Source organism: Sphaerodactylus townsendi, linkage group LG06 (assembly GCF_021028975.2).
Source record: "Sphaerodactylus townsendi isolate TG3544 linkage group LG06, MPM_Stown_v2.3, whole genome shotgun sequence".
Lineage (NCBI taxonomy): Eukaryota > Metazoa > Chordata > Lepidosauria > Squamata > Sphaerodactylidae > Sphaerodactylus > Sphaerodactylus townsendi.
The window spans coordinates 5,824,766-5,847,497 of record NC_059430.1 but is presented as its reverse complement, the minus strand read 5'-3'; the positions used below and the strand labels follow the sequence as shown (position 1 = coordinate 5,847,497).

The 22,732-nt window shown below is 51.7% G+C and overlaps 1 protein-coding gene across 1 annotated transcript; it reads right to left on the bottom strand.

The window, feature by feature from the left end:
- Positions 1–2,078: 2,078 nt before the first annotated feature.
- On the bottom strand, positions 2,079–21,952 carry OPN1SW (opsin 1, short wave sensitive). Its single transcript, XM_048501280.1, has 5 exons — positions 21,590–21,952; positions 15,037–15,205; positions 8,826–8,991; positions 5,102–5,341; positions 2,079–3,011 (listed from the first exon to the last, which is right to left on the bottom strand). The coding sequence occupies exons 1-5, from the start codon at positions 21,933–21,935 to the stop codon at positions 2,889–2,891; spliced, it is 1,044 nt and encodes a 347-aa protein (XP_048357237.1). The 5' UTR covers positions 21,936–21,952; the 3' UTR covers positions 2,079–2,888.
- Between the last annotated feature and the right edge of the window lie 780 nt (positions 21,953–22,732).

The following is a 22,732-nucleotide window of genomic DNA, read 5'->3' as shown; positions in this document are numbered from 1 at the left end:
AGGTTGGGGGGGAAGGCCAGGATTCCGGGGCAGTCTGGCCCAGGGAACAGCATCTTTTCGGTCCTCTCAGGTTGAGTTTGCACAGAACGTCCCAGGAGCGCCGATTTACGCATCCCAACCCTCAGCTTGAGTGCTTGAATCAATTCCCTGCTTCTCTCTCTCTCTTGTTCGAGGGCCGTCTGTGTCTGCAACACCCCCACGCTTGCTGTTTCTCTGCCTCTTTCTAACATGAGGCTCTCTGGACAGAAGTTTCTCCCTCCTAGATTCCACCCGGCCGCGAGCGCACAGGCCCGATAACAAAAGTTAAAACAGCACCGGGTGAGCTGGGTTTCTAGGCCTCTTGTAGCGTCCGTGATCCCTTCACCCCGTCTGTTCTGTTTTAGAAGCAGCGTATTCGGCCAGGTCCCTCCTGTTTTAAACGTGCTTTTGCAGGCATTTATTTTTTAATTTGTTTTGTATTTATAAACCGAATGATAGACCGAAGGCGGGGCCAACCCTGGCTAGTGTTTGGACGAGAGACCTCCAAGGAATGCCGCTATTGGGACACGGAGACAGCCAATGGAAAACTACCTTTAGCTGTCTCGTGCCTTGAAAACCCTACGGGCAGAGGTGGGATCCAGCAGGTTCTCACCAGTTCCTGAGAGTGGGTTACTAATGGTTGATTTAGGTTGTGTGCCGAGGGGTTACTAATGGGGTTACCACTTTTTTCCCGCCCTCCACGCCCTCGCCTCCCCTAGAGGCATCCTGCCTTTGAACGTGAAGGTTCAACCCATATAGCTTAATTCGTGACTGATAATGTCACTCCCTGAACTGGGTGAATCCCTTTCAGGTACTGCAATTCATGGATTCTCAGCCTTTCGTGCCTTTTATCTCACCCGTCTCTATCAAAGAACCTGTGTGTTTCACCATTGCTGGGTTCAGATTTGTGAGTTGGGGCATTTTCTATAATGTGATGATGATTTAGAAATGACCTGGTGCAAAAAATTTTTTGGGGGGGGGTCGTGGTGGGGTGGCTGCCCATGGGGGGGCATCCAACTCAGGTTTTGCCCAGGGCTCAGGTTTGCCTAGGTACGCCTCTGCCCCCTTTGCTGAGGGGGGGCTGGCGAGGGAACCTGTTACTAAAATTTTTGGATCCCACCACAGCCAATGGCCGTGGTGGCTAACCTTTGGCACTCCAGATGTTATGGACTACAATTCCCATCAGCCCCTGCCAGCATGACCAATTCGCCGTGCTGGCAGGGGCTGATGGGAGTTGTAGTCCATAACATCTGGAGTGCCAGAGGTTCGCCACCACTGGCCTACGAGGTCACCATAAATCGGCTGTGACTTGACAGCAGAAGATAATTTCAGAAGGGGTCCCCCAACAGAGTGCCTGAGGCCTTCGCAGTGCCGGCCTGCACTTTCCCAGGTGTTTCTGAAAAGGGGTCGGAATGGGTGAGGCTCTTGCCCCGCAGGTCTTCTTGACTGGCCGTGCCTATTAAAAGGTACCCCTTCGGCTGAGCTTCCACTTGAAATGTTGAAGAGTTACTGTTGGAGTTGTGCACGGCCTCGCTCCCTGATATTATGTGGCTGGCTTTGATTTGATTTGATTTGTTAAATTTATAGGCCCGCCTCATTGTCTCTTGTGGCAACCATTTTCGGGGTGCACCTCCACCCTTCCTCAAAAGCCCTACAGTGCCTGCAGGTTCAAAAAAAGATTGCCCCCCCCCCCCCGATATACAGCAGAGCTGAAAAGGGGTGTCAGGATTTGGCTTGCTGTGGGGCTCTTCTTCGGCTTTCGGGGTGGGAGGTTTCTCGTCCTCGTGGTTGCTGCCTAAAAACGCTCTTCCGGTGTCTGCCAATGATGTGGGACATGGAAGGAGAGTCCTGGGCGGGGGCTTGGCCTCTTCTGCTGGATCCTGTTCCCCCCTCAACCTGTGCTGCGTTCAGTTCTTGGGGTTTGCCCCCAGCCCTCCTGACTTGTCTACGTTGCAGCGCAAACCTGGCGCAAAGCTGATTTGTAGGCATTGAACCATACACATATCAAAGGACTGCCGACTCCAGTGTGGGAAATTCCTGGAGTTTTGGGGAATACGCCTGGGGAGGGTAGAGTTCAGGGAGCGGAGGTCACTTAGCCAGTGGTGAGAGCCTTCTAGGACTTTTGTTTCTCCTACACTCTATGGTATACCATCGACTCCGCCCTCTGAAGCTGCTGTATTTTCAAGGGAATATTAATCTCTGGTGATCAACTGTAATTCCCGGAGATCTCCAGATTCCCTCCTGGAGCCTGGCCACCCAAAGTGGATTCTGGACCAATTACCGTGTTTCCCTGAATATAAGACAGTGTCTTATATTAATTTTTGCTCCCAAAGATGCACTATGTCTTATTTTCAGGGGATGTCTTATTTTTCTGTGTTCTGTTCATCGGGCATCCTTCCAAACAAAAACTTTGCTACGTCTTACTTTCGGGGGATGCCTTATATTTCGCACTTCAGCAAAACCTCTACTATGTCTTTTTTGGGGGGGTGTCTTATATTCAGGGAAATAGGGTAAGCTCTGAACCAACTATTTCTACGGCATCCTTGCCCCCCCAAAAGGGAGCCTACGGTACTGCCACGGGACTCAGCCGGATTGGCGAGATCCCCGTTCGGCTCCTGGTGAAATTCGGCGCCGGGCCGTTCCGACGGCGCTCTCACCCCTGGCACCTTGAAAAAAGCCATGCTCTTCCATCCACGAAAAGGTGAGAGACCAAGTGGGCCAGATGCAAATGTCCTGGGAAGAAGAGAGGAGGATCCCACCCCGTGAGCCACCAAGGCTGCGTGGGTGCTTCTGCCTTCACGGTCAACGTTGGGTGTGTTCGGGGCGTGTTTGTGTGTCCCGTGCTCCTCGGCGTCTCAGGCCCGGCCTCCTTAGCTGGGGCCGACCTGGCTGGAGGACACGGAGGAGACTTCGGTTTTCTGGGAGGCACTAGAGACTTCGGACTCGTCCGACATGGGCTTTCCGCACACCATCTGCATGATGCAGCCTCGGAACTGGGGGAGAGGAGGAGAGAGAGAGGGTGCTTTAGAGCGACGCAGCGGGGTCGGAGGTCACCACGCCTCACCCAACATCCCTAGCAGCCAGCCGAGGGTGTCCCGGAGTGGTTGTCCGTAAAACTTCATTCAACCCGGAACATAAGAACATAAGAACAAGCCAGCTGGATCAGACCAGAGTCCATCTAGTCCAGCTCTCTGCTACTCGCAGTGGCCCACCAGGTGCCTTTGGGAGCTCACGTGCAGGAGGTGAAAGCAATGGCCTTCTGCTGCTGCTGCTCCCGAGCACCTGGTCTGTTAAGGCATTTGCAATCTCAGATCAAGGAGGATCAAGATTGGTAGCCATAAATCGACTTCTCCTCCATAAATCTGTCCAAGCCCCTTTTAAAGCTATCCAGGTCAGTGGCCATCACCACCTCCTGTGGCAGCATATTCCAAACACCTATCACACGTTGCGTGAAGAAGTGGAAACTACACCTATTCCAGAAGGCAGCTGCCCATCTGTTGTGCGAGGTGAGCCTCTGGAACAGATGTTGCCCATTTTGAAACAGCTGCATTGGATGCTAGGGAAGGGGATGCGGTAAATCCCGATCTCATAGATCTCGGGAGCTAGGCAGAGTCAGTGCTTGGAAGGGAGACCACCAAGGAAGGCTCTGCAGAGGAAGGCCATGGCAAACCACCTCCACTTCTCACTTGCCTTGGAAGCCCCTTGCTGGGGCCGCCATAAGTCATTTGATACTTAGAAGAAGAAGAAGAAGAGTTTTTGAATTTATATCCCCCCTTTCTCTCCTGCGGGAGACTCAAAGGGGCTGACAATCTCCTTGCCCTTCCCCCCTCACAACAAACACCCTGTGAGGTGGGTGGGGCTGAGAGAGCTCGGAGAAGCTGTGACTAGCCCAAGGTCACCCAGCTGGCGTGTGTGGGAGTGCACAGGCTAATCTGAATTCCCCAGAGAAGCCTCCACAGCTCAGGCGGCAGAGCTGGGAATCAAACCCGTTTCCTCCAGATTAGATACACGAGCTCTTCACCTCCTACGCCACTAAATCCGTATAATAACCGCCAGTCTATTTCTGAGTCCAATTCAAGGTGCCGCTGATGACCTTTAAAGCACTTTATGACCTGGGACCAGTGGTGGGATCCAAAAATTTTAGTAACAGGTTCCCATGGTGGTGGGATTCAACCAGTGGCGTAGCGCCAATGGGACTGGGCGGGGCACGACAGGGGCGTGGCCGGGCATTCCGGGGGCGGGGCATTAATAATTTCTCTGTTACTGTAAAAAACTCTTACTGTAAATGACACCTGCCCATCAAACCCCCTCAAAAGCCCGGGCAAACAGGGAAGCTCTGGCTGATGCCACATGGAGTGAGAAAGCCAACAGATTACTACTACGTGATGTTCAAAACTGAGGCTCAGGGACGTATAGAAGGAGACGGTTCTTTGGATCTGTGGGTCCCAGGCAGAGGTGGGATCCAGCAGGTTCTCACCAGTTCCCGAGAGGGGGTTACTAATTATTTGTGTGTGCCGAGAGGGGGTTACTAACTGGGTCTGCTTTTCCGTTAGAAATCCCATTAGGTCCAAAAATCATCAAGTCCTGTTGTTTCCTATGTGGCTGGTTAGCGAAGGTAGAAAACAAGATAATTCTACCCGTAGGGCTGTTTTAAACACATGTTTTAGAAATATGTTAAAGTTCTTTGTTTAAGGAAAGTCTCCTTCTGTTGATTTCTAGAAACAAAATCAAGTATTTGAAAGTATTTGACAGGCAGTCAATTAGAGGAGAAGTAGTTGTTTCTGTTGGCCGTAGACGACAGGACTTGCTATAATGAGTTTAAATTATGGACAGAAAGATACCAGCTGGAAATTAGGAACTTTTTTTGTTTACAGTAAGAGTTTTTTACAGTAACAGAGAAATGATTAATGCCCCGCCCCCGGAATGCCCAGCCACGCCCCCGGCGTGCCCCGCCCAGCCCCATTGGCGCTACGCCACTGTTTGAATCCCACCACCATGGGAACCTGTTACTAAAATTTTTGGATCCCACTACTGCGCCGCCCCCCCCCCCCCCCCCGGCCTCCCCTGGTTTGCTAAGTCTCACCTGTTTGTTCATGAAGCAGTAAATGATGGGGTTGTACACGCAGGCGCTCTTGGAGAAGAAGGCTGGGATCGTGACCATGCGCAGGTCGATGCCATGGTCGCGGTTGTTCACCATGTACATCGCCAGGGCCGCGTAGGGGACGTAGCAGAGGCAGAAGGAGCCGACCATCACAATCACCATGCGGGACACCTCCCGCTCGGCCTTCTGGGTCGTGGCAGACTCCTGTTGCTGAGCGGCTACCTGTGGGTGACCAGCAGTTGGGTTTGGCAAACCAATTAAAAGGACTGTAGATCTACACATGTGTCTAGGTTTGCCCAAAGCCAGGGGGTCCCTGATGTTTTTGAGCCGGTGGGCACCTATGGAATTCGGAACCACAGCATTGGGCGCAGTCCAGTGGTGGGATCCAAAAATTTTAGTAACAGGTTCCCATGGTGGTGGGATTCAAACTGTGGCGTAGCGCCAATGGGGCTGGGCAGGGCACGAAGGGGGCGTGGCCGGGCATTCCGGGGGCGGGGCATTCCTGGGCGGGGCTGTGGCAACGATTCAGCCGCTGTGCTGGTCCTTGGGCGGGAAACGAATGCACGCAGGCGCAGGCTGCCACGCACGCCGGTGCACCTCCTGCTAGACTGCTTCCAGTTCTGTGCGCTACTGCTGAGAGGAGGGGTGTAACTAAGGCAAAAATCACATGGCAAAATCACCCATTAGTAACCCCCTCTCGGCACACACAAATCATTAGTAACCTACTCTCGGGAACCTGTGAGAACCTGCTGGATCCCACCTCTGGTGCAGTCTCAAAATGGCTGCTGCGGAAGGTGGAGTCTGACACAAAATGGCGGCCGCAGTAAAGATCCTTGCACTGTGGTGGCAAAGCAACGTTTTAAAAAATCTGTACAGCCAATCAGAAGCCTTGCTGGGCAGGAGCCCCATTTGGCCCCACCTTTCTAAAAAACAGGTGCCAGAAAATGGGTTGGAGAGAGATCTCGGTGAGGTATCAAGCTATAGAGTCCACCCTCCAAAGCCGCCATTTTCTCCAGTGAATGGGATCTCTGTCATCAAAAATCAGTGGCAATTCCAGGAGATCTACGGGCCCCACCTGGAGGTTGGCAACCCTAATGGTGTGGAATCAGAGGGGTGAGAGAGAACGTCACCATTTATAAGGCTAAACTCAGAGTCACCCCGATGCAGCTGACTAAGAAGAAGAAGAAGAAGAGTTTGGATTTATATCCCCCCTTTCTCTCCTGCAGGAGACTCAAAGGGGCTGACAATCTCCTTGCCCTTCCCCCCTCACAACAAACACCCTGTGAGGTAGGTGGGGCTGAGAGAGCTCCGAGAAGCTGTGACTAGCCCAAGGTCACCCAGCTGGCGTGTGTGGGAGTGCACAGGCTAATCTGAATTCCCCAGACAAACCTCCACAGCTGAAGCAGCAGAGCTGGGAATCAAACCCGGTTCCTCCAGATTAGATCCACGAGCTCTTCACCTCCTACGCCACTGCTGCTCCTTAGCAATTTTACACGACTAACACGAAAACACTTTTGTCAGCTTACGGGACTCGCTGCTACAAGAAGTGGCAATAGCAGGCGGCTAAGATTATTAAAAGGAGTCTAGGATCAATTTTAAACTCCTAAATTCTGTCCTAAATTCAATTTTAAACTCCTAAATTATGTCCTAAACTCCTAAAATCTCCTAAATTCTGCCCCCCCTTCTTGCCCCTTGTCGTAAAATTGAAAACTAATTTAAATTGCGGGGGTTGCTTTTATGCTAGGGCCCTATTGGAACTCATGACATTTTATATTGCCAGTCGCCATCACTGAATGAATTATTTTTTTAACACAGTCTTGGCGGGTCTGTGGGAGTCGACAGTCTTGAGACAAGTGCAGGATCTGACGGGTTTGTGTGTTCCAAGTTCTGGAGAATAACTCCATCCAAGGTTGTTAGGGATGATAAGCCTCCATGGTCAGGAGCAGACTATCTCTGAACACTGGATGCTGGAGTCCAAGAGTAACAGCTGATGCCCTCTTAACCTTGGGGGTAGCCTCTCTGAGAGCATCAACCAGCGCCTGTTGGGGATTCTGGTCTAGGGGATTAGATGGATTTCAAGGCGGCTCCATCTGGGATACTCTTTCCTCTGGATAGGGTTGTCATCCTCCAAATAGGGCCAGAAGTTCTGCTGGGATTACAACTGATCCCCAGACTACAGAGATCAGTTTCCCTTCATTAAGCAACCGTGCAATGCTTCGAATGGGTGAATCACGACCCTGGGAGGGTTTGCTCAGAAGCAAGCCCCATTGACAGCAACCGAGCTCACTCCCAGGTAAAGGATCGCGCCCAGGCTAGCCTAGATGTGTGCATGGGGGGTGATTTTCCACCCCCCCCCACGATGAACTCTGCACGTGTGCCCACAGAAAGGGCTCTGAGTGCCACCTCTGGCACCCGTGCCAGAGGTTCGCCACCGCTGCTTTAGTCTGACGGTGCAGGAGACGTGGCATAAAAACATTCATAGGGTTACTACCGCGTTCCCCTGAAAACAAGACAGGGTCTTATATTAATTTTTGCTCCAAAAGATGCGTTAGGGCTGATTTTTAGGGGATGTCTTATTCTTTGTGCCCCAGGGGCATAGTGCCCAGGGGACGGGGGTGTTCTGGGGGCGGGCGGGGGCACGGCAGGGGCGCAGGGCGGGGGCGGGGCTTGGGGAATCTGTAACTAGGGCTTATTTTTGGCGTAGGGCTTATATTTCAAGCATCCTCCAAAAATCTCTAAAAATGCTAGGGCTTATTTCCGGGGCAGGAAACACGGTAGTTCTGGCTTGGGAAATTCCCAGAGATCTGGGGGAGATTCTTGGACAAAGACTCTGGCTTTTCCTTGACCAGAGGTCCCCAGCGTTGGGCCCACGGGCACCATGGGACCCGCCAACACCTTTGCTGGTGCTGGCCAAGTGTTTCTAGGGAGTGGACGGGGCCAGGTAAGGCTTTTGTCCCACAAGGCAGATTTTGTCAAAGGTTGCTTTGGCCACAGCTGCCTCCACAGCACAAGGATCTACACTGTGCGGCTGAAGCCAAGTTACGGCAATCATGTTTTGGTTGTCTTCATCGCCCACGGCCGCCATTTTGTGGCAGCCATTTTGTTAACGTGCTCACCATGCCACGTCGGAATTTCAGATGTGTTCCCGGGCTCAAAAGGGTTGGGGACCCCTGTCCTAAACTGTATGTTGTATCAGCCCACAGGAGCAGCAGTGGTGTGGGAGGTTAAGAGCTCATGTATCTAATCTGGAGGAACAAGGTTTGATTCCCAGCTCTGCCGCCTGAGCTGTGGAGGCTTATCTGGGGAATTCAGATTAGCCTGGGCACTCCCACACACGCCAGCTGGGTGACCTTGGGCTAGTCACAGCTTCTCGGAGCTCTCTCAGCCCCACCCACCTCACAGGGTGTTTGTTGTGAGGGGGGAAGGGCAAGGAGATTGTAAGCCCCTTTGAGTCGCCTACAGGAGAGAAAAGGGGGGATATAAATCCAAACTCTTCTTCTTCTTCTTCTTCTTCTTCATCGGTCGCAGTCATATTTTTCTAAACGAAAACCTCAATATTCAGGTTAAATTGCCGTGTTGGCACTTTGTGATAAATAAGTGAGTTTTGGGTTGCAATTCGGGCACTCGGTCTCGAAAAGGCTCGCCGTCACTGCACTAAAGCATATGCACAAACATGCGTGCGCACACGCACACACAGTGTACTCACTGCTCGCAGGGCACTCAAGAGCTGTGAGTAGGAAAACACAATGATCGTGAGCGGCACGATGAAGCAGAAGATGAAGAGGAACCAGGTGTAGTATTCGCTGTTGTACTTGGTCCCGACCGTGTACCAGTCAGGGCCGCAAGAACACTGCAGGCCTTCCGGGATGAACCTGGAAAGAGAGGGCCGGATTAAACCACAGGCAACGGCGACAGCGAAAAAGAGTTTTCTGGCTGTTTTGTCCACGTTTTTATCTACGTGGCGGTTCCTGACCTGGTGGCCGAGGATCCCGAGGAGGTATGGAGTCACAACAGGCCTCCAGATCCATTCACGTCATAAGCGCTGTGACTGCAATCTTTTCTTTGGCCTTTATACATTTTCTTTGTCAACAAACCGCATCACCCCATATGTCCCTACTCGGCCTCTGCGTTCAGCAGAGGCCAATTTGCTGGTGGTCCCTGGCCCCTCAATGATGCGGCTGGCCTCCACTCGGGCCAGGGCCTTTACGGCTCTGGCCCCGGCCTGGTGGAACACTCTTCCTCCAGCTGTCCAGGCCCTGCAGGACCTTGGTGAGTTCCGCAGGGCCTGTAAGACTGTGCTGTTCCACCGGGCCTTTGGAGTGTCCAGCCGCTGATATGGTGCCCCCCCACTGCTCCTGCTTTGGCACTGGTACAACAGAGCTCCTCATATTGAGGGGCCTGCCGTCCCCCCCTTCTTGGGGTGAGTTTTTAAATTGAGCCTGGACGCCTCTTGTTTAATTTGCTAATTGTTAGCCGCTGTTTTTATGTATTTTAAGATGTTTTATTGACGGAGCCTATGTTTGTATTTTACTGGATTTGCTCCTTTTTATTGTTTATATATTATGTTGTTCACCGCCCGGAGCCCTTTGGGGATCGGGCGGTATAGAAATTGAATAAATAATAATAATAATAATAATAATAATAATAATAATAATAATAATAATAATAACAGAGGCCCCTTCCGCACATGCAAAATAATGTGTTTTCAAACCACTTTCACAACTGTTTGCAAGTGGATTTTGCCATTCTGCACAGCTTCAAAGAGCATTGAAAGCAGTTTGAAAGTGCATTATTCTGCATGTGCGGAAGGAGCCAGATACTCACAGATAAATTCATTCAATAAATAAATAATAGCACAACTGTTACTGTGTGTGAGTGGGAAAAAGAATGCAGAACTGTTGTGACGTTAAAAAGGTGTCCTTATGCTCACTGGCAACAATTTATACTACAGTATTTCCCCCTTGCTATGACCCCTTCCGCACGTGCAGAATAATGCACTTTCAATCCACTTTCGATGTACTTTGCAGCTGGATTTTACTGTGCAAAGTAGCACAATCCACTTGCAAACAGTTGTGAAAGTGGATTGAAAGCACATTATTCTTCTTGTACGGAAGGGGATCTAAGCAGTGGTGGGATCCAAAAATTTTAGTAACAGGTTCCCATGGTGGTGGGATTCAAACTGTGGCGTAGTGCCAATGGGGCTGGGCGGGGCACGACAGGGGCGTGGTCGGGCATTCTGGGGGCGGGGCATTCCTGGGCGGGGCTGTGGCAAGGACGCAGCCACTGCGCCGGTCCTTGGGCGGGAAACGAATGCACGCAGGCGCAGGCTGCCACGCACGCCGGTGCACCTCCTGCTAGACTGCTTCCAGTTCTGAGCGCTACTGCTGAGAGGAGGGGCGTAAGTAAGGCAAACATCACGTGGCAAAATCACCCATTAGTAACCTCCTCTCGGCACACACAAATAATTAGTAGCCTACTCTCGGGAACCTGTGAGAACCTGCTGGATCCCACCTCTGGGCCTAAGACAGAGATGTTCCACTGGGCCTATAGTTGAGGCGGTAACGGCTTTCCAACTCTGCCTCAGGAGATGAGCTGCAATCTTTGCTATCCCTGCTGAGGAATCTTTAAGAAGATTAAAGCTACTCCAAGCTGGATTTCGTATACTTGGACTATTCAGTTTTAAGAAGATCAAAAAAAGAAGCTCTCTCGGGACTTGCTGTGCCAAAGACATGCAAGGAGATTCCCGTTTGGGAGCACTAGAGTGGTAAGAAGATCCCTGTTTTAACTGTGAATGAAAAACCTCAGCAACTCTAAAACAAAATTGAAGGGTTTTTTTTTTCTCCCAAGGGGGTGAGTGTGGACAAACGGGCGGTTTTGAAAACATTTCCACAGTGTTTCATTGCCATATTGCATGACATCTGGAAGCAAACTCAAATCAGACTCGCCCCCTCTTTGCTCCGTCTCCTAGTTCCCAGCTACAGGAGATTTGGGGGGTGGGGAGGGTGGAATTTGGGGAGGGGAGGGGAGGGGAGGGGAGAGACCTCAGTAGCATACAATGCCGTAGGGTTCAACCTCCAATGGCTACCTCTATGGCTACCAATCTTGATTCTCCTTGATCTCAGATTGCCAATGCCTTAGCAGACCAGGTGCTCAGGAGCAGCAGCAGCAGAAGGCCGTTGCTTTCACATCCTGCACGTGAGCTCCCGAAGGCACCTGGTGGGCCACTGCGAGTAGCAGAGAGCTGGACTAGATGGACTCTGGTCTGATCCAGCAGGCTCTTTCTTATGTTCTTAAGGCCATTGCTTTCACCTCCTGCACGCGAGCTCCCGAAGGCACCTGGTGGGCCACTGCGAGTAGCAGAGAGCTGGACTAGATGGACTCTGGTCTGATCCAGCAGGCTCTTTCTTATGTTCTTAAGGCCATTGCTTTCACCTCCTGCACGTGAGCTCCAAAAGGCACCTGGTGGGCCACTGCGAGTAGCAGAGAGCTGGACTAGATGGACTCTGGTCTGATCCAGCAGGCTCTTTCTTATGTTCTTAAGGCCATTGCTTTCACCTCCTGCAGGTGAGCTCCCAAGGCACCTGGTGGGCCACTGCGAGTAGCAGAGAGCTGGACTAGATGGACTCTGGTCTGATCCAGCAGGCTCTTTCTTATGTTCTTAAGGCCATTGCTTTCACCTCCTGCACGTGAGCTCCCGAAGGCACCTGGTGGGCCACTGCGAGTAGCAGAGAGCTGGACTAGATGGACTCTGGTCTGATCCAGCAGGCTCTTTCTTATGTTCTTAAGGCCATTGCTTTCACCTCCTGCACGCGAGCTCCCGAAGGCACCTGGTGGGCCACTGCGAGTAGCAGAGAGCTGGACTAGATGGACTCTGGTCTGATCCAGCAGGCTCCAGTCTTATGTTCTTAAGGCCATTGCTTTCACCTCCTGCACGCGAGCTCCCGAAGGCACCTGGTGGGCCACTGCGAGTAGCAGAGAGCTGGACTAGATGGACTCTGGTCTGATCCAGCAGGCTCTTTCTTATGTTCTTAAGGCCATTGCTTTCACCTCCTGCATGTGAGCTCCCGAAGGCACCTGGTGGGCCACTGTGAGAAGCAGAGAGCTGGACTAGATGGACTCTGGTCTGATCCAGCAGGCTCTTTCTTATGTTCTTAAGGCCATTGCTTTCACCTCCTGCCTGTGAGCTCCCGAAGGCACCTGGTGGGCCACTGCGAGTAGCAGGGAGCTGGACTAGATGGACTCTGGTCTGATCCAGCAGGCTCTTTCTTATGTTCTTAAGGCCATTGCTTTCACCTCCTGCCTGTGAGCTCCCGAAGGCACCTGGTGGGCCACTGCGAGTAGCAGAGAGCTGGACTAGATGGACTCTGGTCTGATCCAGCAGGCTCTTTCTTATGTTCTTAAGGCCATTGCTTTCACCTCCTGCCTGTGAGCTCCCAAAGGCACCTGGTGGGCCACTGCGAGTAGCAGAGAGCTGGACTAGATGGACTCTGGTCTGATCCAGCAGGCTCTTTCTTATGTTCTTAAGGCCATTGCTTTTCACCTCCTGCACTTGTGAGCTCGAAGGCACCTGGTGGGCCACTGCTGCAGTAGCAGAGAGCTGGACTAGATGGACTCTGGTCTGATCCAGCAGGCTCTTTCTTATGTTCTTAAGGCCATTGCTTTCACCTCCTGCACTTGAGCTCCGAAGGCACCTGGTGGGCCACTGCGAGTAGCAGAGAGCTGGACTAGATGGACGCTGGTCGGATCCAGCAGGCTGTTCCTTATGTTCTTAAGGGCATGGCTTTCACCTCCTGCGCGTGAGCTCCCAAATGCACCTGGTGGGCCACTGCGAGTAGCAGAGAGCTGGACTAGATGGACTCTGGTCTGATCCAGCAGGCTCTTTCTTATGTTCTTAAGGCCATTGCTTTCACCTCCTGCACGTGAGCATCCGTTTGCACCTGGTGGGCCACTGCGAGTAGCAGAGAGCTGGACTAGATGGACTCTGGTCTGATCCAGCAGGCTCTTTCTTATGTTCTTAAGGCCATTGCTTTCACCTCCTGCACGCGAGCTCCCGAAGGCACCTGGTGGGCCACTGCGAGTAGCAGAGAGCTGGACTAGATGGACTCTGGTCTGATCCAGCAGGCTCTTTCTTATGTTCTTAAGGCCATTGCTTTCACCTCCTGCCTCTGAGCTCCCCAAGGCACCTGGTGGGCCACTGCGAGTAGCAGAGAGCTGGACTAGATGGACTCTGGTCGGATCCAGCAGGCTCTTTCTTATGTTCTTAAGGCCATTGCTTTCACCTCCTGCACGCGAGCTCCCGAAGGCACCTGGTGGGCCACTGCGAGTAGCAGAGAGCTGGACTAGATGGACTCTGGTCGGATCCAGCAGGCTCTTTCTTATGTTCTTAAGGCCATTGCTTTCACCTCCTGCACGCGAGCTCCCGAAGGCACCTGGTGGGCCACTGCGAGTAGCAGAGAGCTGGACTAGATGGACTCTGGTCTGATCCAGCAGGCTCTTTCTTATGTTCTTAAGGCCATTGCTTTCACCTCCTGCACGCGAGCTCCCGAAGGCACCTGGTGGGCCACTGCGAGTAGCAGAGAGCTGGACTAGATGGACTCTGGTCTGATCCAGCAGGCTCTTTCTTATGTTCTTAAGGCCATTGCTTTCACCTCCTGCACGCGAGCTCCCGAAGGCACCTGGTGGGCCACTGCGAGTAGCAGAGAGCTGGACTAGATGGACTCTGGTCGGATCCAGCAGGCTCGTTCTTACGTTCTTATGTTCCTAATGCTAACATTTTCTCTAGGGAACCTGACCTATGTAGCGCCGAAGGCTTTCACGGCCGGATTCAACAAGCGAAACGTTAGGAACAAAATCCACCAGACCACGGCCACACGGCCCGGAAAAACCCACCAGAACCAGTTGACCTATGTAGCTTGGAGATCCATCGTAAATTGGAGGGAACTCCAGTCTGCCCCTGGAGATTGGCAACGCTACCCCTCGCCCTGTTCCACCTCCTTCCCCTGCTGTGACACCAGCCCTCTTTGAGCTCCCAGCCCACAGTTTGAGAGCCGCTGGGATTCAGGCACAAAGCTTCCACCGTGACCTTTACCAGTAGCATCTAGTTTTACCAGTAGCATCTAATGCCCCCCCTCCTATCCTTGTTTCTGTTTACATCTTTTATTGATGGAGCCAGCAGTCTTCCCATTTAGGGAGGGTTTTAAAATGGGTTTGCTGGGCGCCCGATTTCGATTTTAAACTCTGTATTAACCGCTGTTTTAATGGGGATTTAGTAATTTATTTATATTGGAATCTAATTGTTTAGTTTTGATTGTATTTAGCTGAATTATGATTTAACTTTGTTGTACACCGCCCAGAGCCCTTCGGGGATAGGGCGGTATATAAAACTAAACAATCAATCAATAAATAAATCAACAAATAGTTCTCTTCCCTCTCTCTGCCCCTTCAGCTGAGCATCCTGTGTGAAGAAGAGGACTGTGGCATTCCGAAGCTTGCGCCCTTCTATTATTTCTATCGATTCGTTTATCGAAACGTTTCCATCCCACCCTTTCCTCGTCGTCCGAGGCGGCTTACGATAACGGTTAAAAACCGCTTCCAGTTAAACCAGAATAAAATAACAAGTCCCAAACGTTCCCCGCAGTGGTGGCGAACCTTTGGCACTCCAGATGTTATGGACTACAATTCCCATCAGCCCCTGCTATCATGGCCAATTGGCAATGCTGGCAGGGGCTGATGGGAATTGTAGTCCATAACATCTAGAGTGCCAAAGGTTCGCCACCACAACCTTAAAGGATTCCTGCCGTTCAAGATCCCTTTTAATCTTAAGGGAAATATTTTCCCCCAAAAGTCTTTGTTTGGATTTTCTCTTCCTGTGGATCCTGCCAGTAAAACTCTCTCCTCAGTCCCTAGCCCCGGCTCACCTGCTCCACCCGAAAAATGGGGGAATGGAGACTCCGATTCCGATGACCCAAGTGGCTACCACCACCAGGGTCGCGTGTTTGGCGTTGAAACGGAAATTCCCGATGGGTTTGCAGATCACAATGTATCGCTCCAGGGCCAGGAACGCCAGAGACCAGCCGGTAACCAGACCTGGGTAGGACAGACAGACGGGCAAAGTCTGAAAAGAGCTCAAACAGAACCTCTGGATCCGTGGCCTCTCCAGCACCCAGTGACACCCGCAGCACCCAGCGTGGTGTGGTGCTTAAGAGCAGTGAACTCCGATCTGGAGAACCAGGTTTGATTCCCCACTCCTTTACATAAGCATAAGCATAAGCATTTTTATTGTCATTGTGCACACACCACGAAATTTACGGCAGCATTCCTCGGTGCACACAATGTCAGACTCATACCCCAGCGTGGTGTAGTGGTTAAGAGCAGGTGCACTCTAATCTGGATTACCGGGTTTGATTCCCCGCTCTGCCACTTGAGCTGCGGGGGCTTATCTGGTGAACTGGATTAGCTTGTGCACTCCGACACACGCCAGCTGGGTGACCTTGGGCTAGTTGCAGTTCTTCGGAGCTTTCTCAGCCCCACCCACCTCACAGGGTGTCTGTTGGGGTGGGCGGGGAGGGCAAGGAGATTGTAAGCCCCTTTGAGTCTCCTTACATAAGCATAAGCATTTTATTGGCATTGGGCACGCGCAATGAAATTTACAGCAGCATTCCTCGATGCACCCAATTTCGGACTCATACCCCATCCTCACTTTCCCCTTCCTCCACCCATCCCTACACAGCCCCAAACACATCAACACGAAGCCGCGGAGTTCAGCGTAGCCACAGCTCTAGAGTAGAAGCTGTCTCTAAGCCTCTTTGTCCTAGTTTTGATAGACCTGTATCGTCTGCCGGATGGCAACAGTTCAAAAAGAGAGCGTGCTGGATGAGACAGGTCTCAGAATATTTTGGGCTTTCTTTAGGCTTCGGGAATTATAGAGTTCTTCCCAGGAGGGGAGAGGGCAGCCGATAATCCTCTGTGCAGGAGTGATCACCCTTTGGAGCGCCTTCCTATCTGCCACTGTGCAACTGGAGAACCATACACAGATGCAGTAGGTTGAGACACTCTCTGTAGCACAGCGGTAAAAGGACACCAGGAGTTTTCCGTAAGCGGTGAACTCCAATCTGGGGAACTGGATTTGTTCTCCACTCCTGCACATGAAGCCTGCTGGGTGACCCTGAACTAATCACAGTTCTCTCCAAACTCTCTCAGGCCCACCCACCTCACAAGATGTCTGTTGTGGGGAGAGGAAGGGAAAGGAGCTTGTGAGCTATCTCGAGTCTCCCTACAGGAGAGAAAGGTGGGATATAAAATAACCAAACTCTTCTTCTTCTCCCAGAATTAAGTTTCTACTGAAGGCTCGTGGGAGTCCAGATTACAGTTCATCCTCACCACAGATGCTCCCCGCCCCCCGGAATGTGTAAAGTGGTACATGCACACGAAATCTGAAATCCTTTGGAACAGCCCTGACAAGGAGACCGGTTATTACTAACCGAATATTGCAGGTCTGAGACCGGGACTAACAGAACAGCTTGCTAGAAGTCACCTACCAAGTCCATGGCTGAGATGAGGTTCTCACGGGAGACTTCCCAGCTCGAACCTGAAGTTCTCCAGGGGTGGCCAACCTATGGCGCTCCAGATGTTCATGGACTGCAATACCCATCAGCCCCTGCCAGCATGGCCAATTGGCCATGCTGGCAGGGCTGATGGGAATTGTAGTCCATGAACACCTGGAGTGCCGTAGGTTGGCCACCCCTGTAACCCATAGAGCTTCCCCAATTGGCCATGATGGCAGGGGCTGATGGGAATTGTAGTCCATGAACACCTGGAGCACCATAGGTTGGCCACCCCTGTAACCCATAGAGCTTCCCCAATTGGCCATGCTGGCAGGGGCTGATGGGAATTGCAGTCCATGAACATCTGGAGCGCCATAGGTTGGCCACCCCTGTAACCCATAGAGCTTTCCCAATTGGCCATGCTGGCAGGGGCTGATGGGAATTGCAGTCCATGAACACCTGGAGTGCCATAGGTTGGCCACCCCTGTAACCCATAGAGCTTTCCCAATTGGCCATGATGGCAGGGGCTGATGGGAATTGCAGTCCATGAACACCTGGAGTGCCGTAGGTTGGCCACCCCTGTAACCCATAGAGCTTCCCCAATTGGCCATGATGGCAGGGGCTGATGGGAATTGTAGTCCATGAACACCTGGAGCACCATAGGTTGGCCACCCCTGTAACCCATAGAGCTTCCCCAATTGGCCATGCTGGCAGGGGCTGATGGGAATTGCAGTCCATGAACATCTGGAGCGCCATAGGTTGGCCACCCCTGTAACCCATAGAGCTTTCCCAATTGGCCATGCTGGCAGGGGCTGATGGGAATTGCAGTCCATGAACACCTGGAGTGCCATAGGTTGGCCACCCCTGTAACCCATAGAGCTTTCCCAATTGGCCATGATGGCAGGGGCTGATGGGAATTGCAGTCCATGAACACCTGGAGTGCCATAGGTTGGCCACCCCTGTAACCCATAGAGCTTCCCCAATTGGCCATGCTGGCCGGGACTGATGGGAATTGTAGTCCATGAACACCTGGAGCGCCATAGGTTGGCCTCCCCTGCAACCCATAGAACAGTGGTGGCGAACATTTGGCACTCCAGATGTTATGGACTACAATTCCCATCAGTCCTTGCCAGCATGGCCAATTGGCCATGCTGTCAGGGGCTGATGGGAATTGTAGTCCATAACATCTGGAGTGCCAAAGGTTCGCCACCACGGCCATAGAGCTTCCCCTGCTGGATTTGGCAAAGGAAAGCGACATCGAGTCACGGCCGACTTACGGCGACCAAGTAGAGTTTTTGAGGAGAGAGATGTTCAGAGGTGGTTTGCCCTTTCCGGCCTCTGTATAACAACCCTGGACCTCCTTGGTGGTCTCCCATCCAAGTACGAACCAGGGCCAATCCTGCTTCGCTTCTGAAATCTGATCAGATTGGGCTAGAATGGGCCAGCCAGGTCAAGGCAAGAGGTTTTCAGAGGTGGTTTGCCACAGCTTACCTCTGTGAAGCGACTTTGGACTGCCTCAGTGGTCTCCCATCCAAGTACCACCAACGAGGGCTGACTCAACTTTGCTTTCAGAGGCGTAGCTAGGAAAAATGGAGCCTGGTGCAAAATCCGAGTTTTGCTGCCCCCCCCCCCATGTTCGTGTTTTTTGTATTTTTAAATGTTTTTTGGTTTTTGGCCAGCAGGGGGCATAGTTTTTAGGCTAGCAGCATCAAAATTTCAGGGTATCTTTAGGAGGCTCTCCTGATGATACCAGCCAAGTTTGGTGAAGTTTGGTTCAGGGAGTCCAAAGTTATGAACTCTCAAAGGTGTAGCCCCCATCTCCTATTAACTCCCATTGGAAACAATAGGGAAGGGGCACCCTCTTTGGGAGTCCATAACTTTGGACTCCCTGAACCAAACCTCACCTAACCTGGGTGGTATCATCAGGAGAGTCTCCTGATAACTCCCTGCAATTTTGAAGATGCTAGCCTAAAAACTGCACCCCCTGCAGGCCAAAAACTGAAAAACACTAAAAAATAATTTTAAAAACCCTGAAATTTTTGCTGCCCCCCCCAGGCACGCCCGGTGCAATGTGCACCCCTAGTCCCCTTGTAGCTCCGCCTCTGTTTGCTTTCTAGACCTGATGAGATCAGGCTTGGACAGGCCAGCCGCGTCAAAGCAAGAGACAAACAGAGGTCGTTTGCTATTGCCTGATGTAGAGCCAGGCAATAGCAAACGACCTCTGTTTGTCTCTTGCTTCGACGTGGCTGGCCTGCCCTAGCCTGATCTCATCAGGTCTTGAAAGCAAACAGAGGCGGAGCTACAAGGGGACTGGGGGTGCACGTTGCCCCGGGCGCGTGCGCTGGACTTCCTTAGTGGTGCTCCCACCAAGCACTAACCAGGGCCAACTCTGTTTCGCTTCCTGACCTAGCCTGGGCCATCTAGGTCAGGAACAGCTAAATCTGGAGTCCTTAAGGATACTTTTTGGGAGGGTTCCAGGTGGCTGAAGAATTGGAGGACATCTTTTCTTCAGAGAACGCACACAGAGGCTGACTTATTCCAGAGGGTAACACTCTTGTATTCTCCACTACTGATTTTCCACATTTTTATCCTCCCCTTTGCCAAGGATCTCAGTAAGCTGTATGTAATTCTTCCCCCCTTCTGTGTTATACTCACAACAGCACTGCGAGGTAGGCTCAAGAACGGCAGCTGGCTCAAGGCCTGTCTGGTTTGGGGGATTCTGCCTATGTAGACAGCCAGTGAGCTGCGGTGCTCAATGTCAGACTAGTATCTGGGAGGCCCAGATTCGAATCTCCACTTGGGCCACGGAAACGTGCTGGGTGACCTTGGGCCCGTCGATGCTTTCAGCCTGGCTTACCCCACAGGGTTCCTGTGCAGATAAAATGGGGCAGAGGAGGAGCAGCAGCGGCGTAGGAGGTTAAGAGCTCGTGTATCTAATCTGGAGGAACCGGGTTTGATTCCTTGGGCTAGTCACAGCTTCTAGGAGCTCTCCCAGCCCCACCCGCCTCGCAGGGTGTTTGTTGTGAGGGGGGAAGGAAAAGGAGATTGTCAGCCCCTTTGAGTCTCCTGCAGGAGAGAAAGGGGGGATATAAATCCAAACTCTTCTTCTTCTTCTAAACATCAGGAAAAAACTTCCTGACTGTCAGGGCTGTTGGACAGTGGAATTCACTACCTCCGAGCGTGATGGAGACTCCTTCTTTGGAGGTTTTTAAAGAGAGGCGGGATGGCCATCTGTCAGGAGTGCTTTGATTGTGTGTTCCAGCATGGCAGGGGGTTGGACTTGCTGGCCCTTGGGGTCTCTTCCTACTCTATGATTCTACGATTCTATGAAGGGTCGCCCCTGGTTAGTTCTTAGATGGGAAACTGCCTAGGAAATTCAGCGTTGTTACGTAGAAGCAGGAAGTGGCAAATCACCTCTGAATGTGTCTTGCCTTGAAACCCCCGTGAGATGTTCATATATGATGGTAGCAACTTGACTGCCCTGGCCACCACCATGGAAGACCTCTAACTGGTCATACTGGAAAGCAGCTGTCAGTCAGAGCGGGCAATACTGACCTTGCCAGACCAACAGTTTGACTCAAACTGGAGCAGCAGTGGCGTAGGAGGTTAAGAGCTCGTGTATCTAATCTGGAGGAACCGGGTTTGATTCCCAGCTCTGCCGCCTGAGCTGTGGACGCTTCTCTGGGGAATTCAGATTAGCCTGGGCACTCCCACACACGCCAGCTGGGTGACCTTGGGCTAGTCACAGCTTCTCGGAGCTCTCTCAGCCCCACCCACCTCACAGGGTGTTTGTTGTGAGGGGGGAGGGGCAAGGAGATTGTCAGCCCCTTTGAGTCTCCTACAGGAGAGAAAGGGGGGATATGAATCCAAACTCTTCTTCTTCTCTTCAACATAAAGGAGGCTCATGTGAATGTACAGATAGAGACCCCATGAGGGGAATGGAATCTTGACACCACGAGGTGCCAAGACAATAGAAACAAGGCACTGTGGTGTAGTGGGTAGAGTGAGAAGCAAGGATCCAGGAAACCTACGTTCGATCCCTCATTCTCCCACGTAAGCTCAGCGGCTGACCTTGGGCCAGTCGTGGACTGTCAGGCTAATCTACCTCACAGGGGTGTTGTGAGGAAAAAACTGAAGGAGAGGAGAACGGGGTGAGCGGATTTGGGTCCCCGTTGAGCACGGCAGGGTGTAAACCGAGTGAAAGAAATAGTGGAAGCCTTCAGACTAGTTTGGAAGCCTTCAGACTAGTTAAGAACAGGCTCTTGGATCTTGATTTTCATAATCTGACTCGTGCTGCCAAGACAACCTGTTCTCCGACTACATTATTAATCCCATGCGAGCGTGGAATTATGGCAGCATATCTTCGTCTGCTGATTAATCCCACCCAGAGGAGAGCCTCGGCTACTGCAAGATGTCATGTGCTGCCATCAGCTCTGCTGGAGGGAAGATTTAAGAATATGGAACGTGCTAAAAGAGTTTGTTCATGTGATATGACTACGGTCGAAACACTTGACCATTCTCTGTTTCGATGCCCTAAATACAATAAGATACGCATGAAATGCATGAGTTCCATTTTCTTGCAATGTTCTCAGTGGCACGAGTGTTATAAGATACCCGATCTCCTGAACAGCTCTGATGTGCTCTTTTGTGAAACTGTTGCACATTTTATACTGGAAATTAGTCATTTTAACAGCATTTCTTAACCTTGTTTTGTTTTAAAATTCTGTCCTGTTTTATATGCCAATAAAGGCTGGTGTTGTTGAGTGAAAGAAATAAAAACTCCCCCAAAGCAAAAATAGGGACAGTGACACCCAAACCAGGGAACACGCCTGGCAAATACGGCACGGGGGACCAGGTAAGTCTGTCCCTGATCCGCCTCACACCCGCCTCATTTTTCTACACCTTTTTTCTTGACGGGTTCGTTTACCTGCCACGGAGCCGAGGAAGGCCTCCAGCGCACAGATGTGTTTCCCAAAGACGAAGTAGCCCTGCGAGCTGGAGACGAAGACCGTGAAGACGGCGAAGGTGACGAAGAGGAAGCCCGCGGCCGAAATGTTCACCAGGATATAGTTGAGGGGCTGCCGCAGCTTCTTGTACTTGAGGATGGCCACCAGGATGATGCCGTTGAGCGGCGTGCCGGCGAAGAACACGAAGCCCATGAAGGCGGTCTGGAAGTAGAAGGCCCACATCGGGGCGATGTGGTACTGGGGGCCATCGAAAGGCCCCACGTTGGAGATGTTCGAAAAGAGGTAGAAATCTTCGTCTCCGGACATCTTCCCTCGTGCCGGGATCGCCGCGCAAAGCCGTGCCGTGCCGGCTTGGCCCAGCTATTATAGAGTGCCGGAGGACACAATCCACTTAACGGCTAAAGCGTGGATCAGGGAATAATCCCGATCATCCTGGAGGCAAACTTGAGGATTAAGGGCTCCTAAGATCCTTACCTTCTGTCCCATAAACCCTTCTGAGAGGGTAATCTCGTTTGCTGTGCGGGGTCGGAGCGGATTGCCGAGGGCGAGACCACGAAAGGTAGCCAGCGTGGACTTAGCATCTCGGAAAACTTTGCTTGGGGTGCTGAGAACACCCCCGGGCATAGACTTGGAAGCGTTCCCGCAAGAATTGATCCCTGCTCCGGAAGATTATGTAACAGAAGCAATTCACACAAGGTTACATGTACCTGAGTCCCCTTGATGCTGAAGAGGTCTACAGTGGCCTTGGTTGCCAACTCTGGAAATTTGGGGGAGAAGGACAGAGGTGGGATCCAGCAGGTTCTCACCAGTTCCCGAGAGTGGGTTACTAATTATTTGTGTGTGCCGAGAGGGGGTTCCTAATCGGGTCTGCTTTTCGGTTAGAAATCCCATTAGGTCCAAAAATCATAAAGTCCTGTTGTTTCCGATGTGGCTGGTTAGCGAAGGTAGAAAACAGGATAATTCTCCCTGTTGGGCTGTTTTAAAAGCATGTTTTAGAAATACGGTCAAGTTCCTTGTTTAAGGAAAGTATCCTCCTTTTGATTTCTAGAAACAAAATTAAGTATTTGAAAGTATTAAGTATTTGACAGGCAGTCAATTAGAGG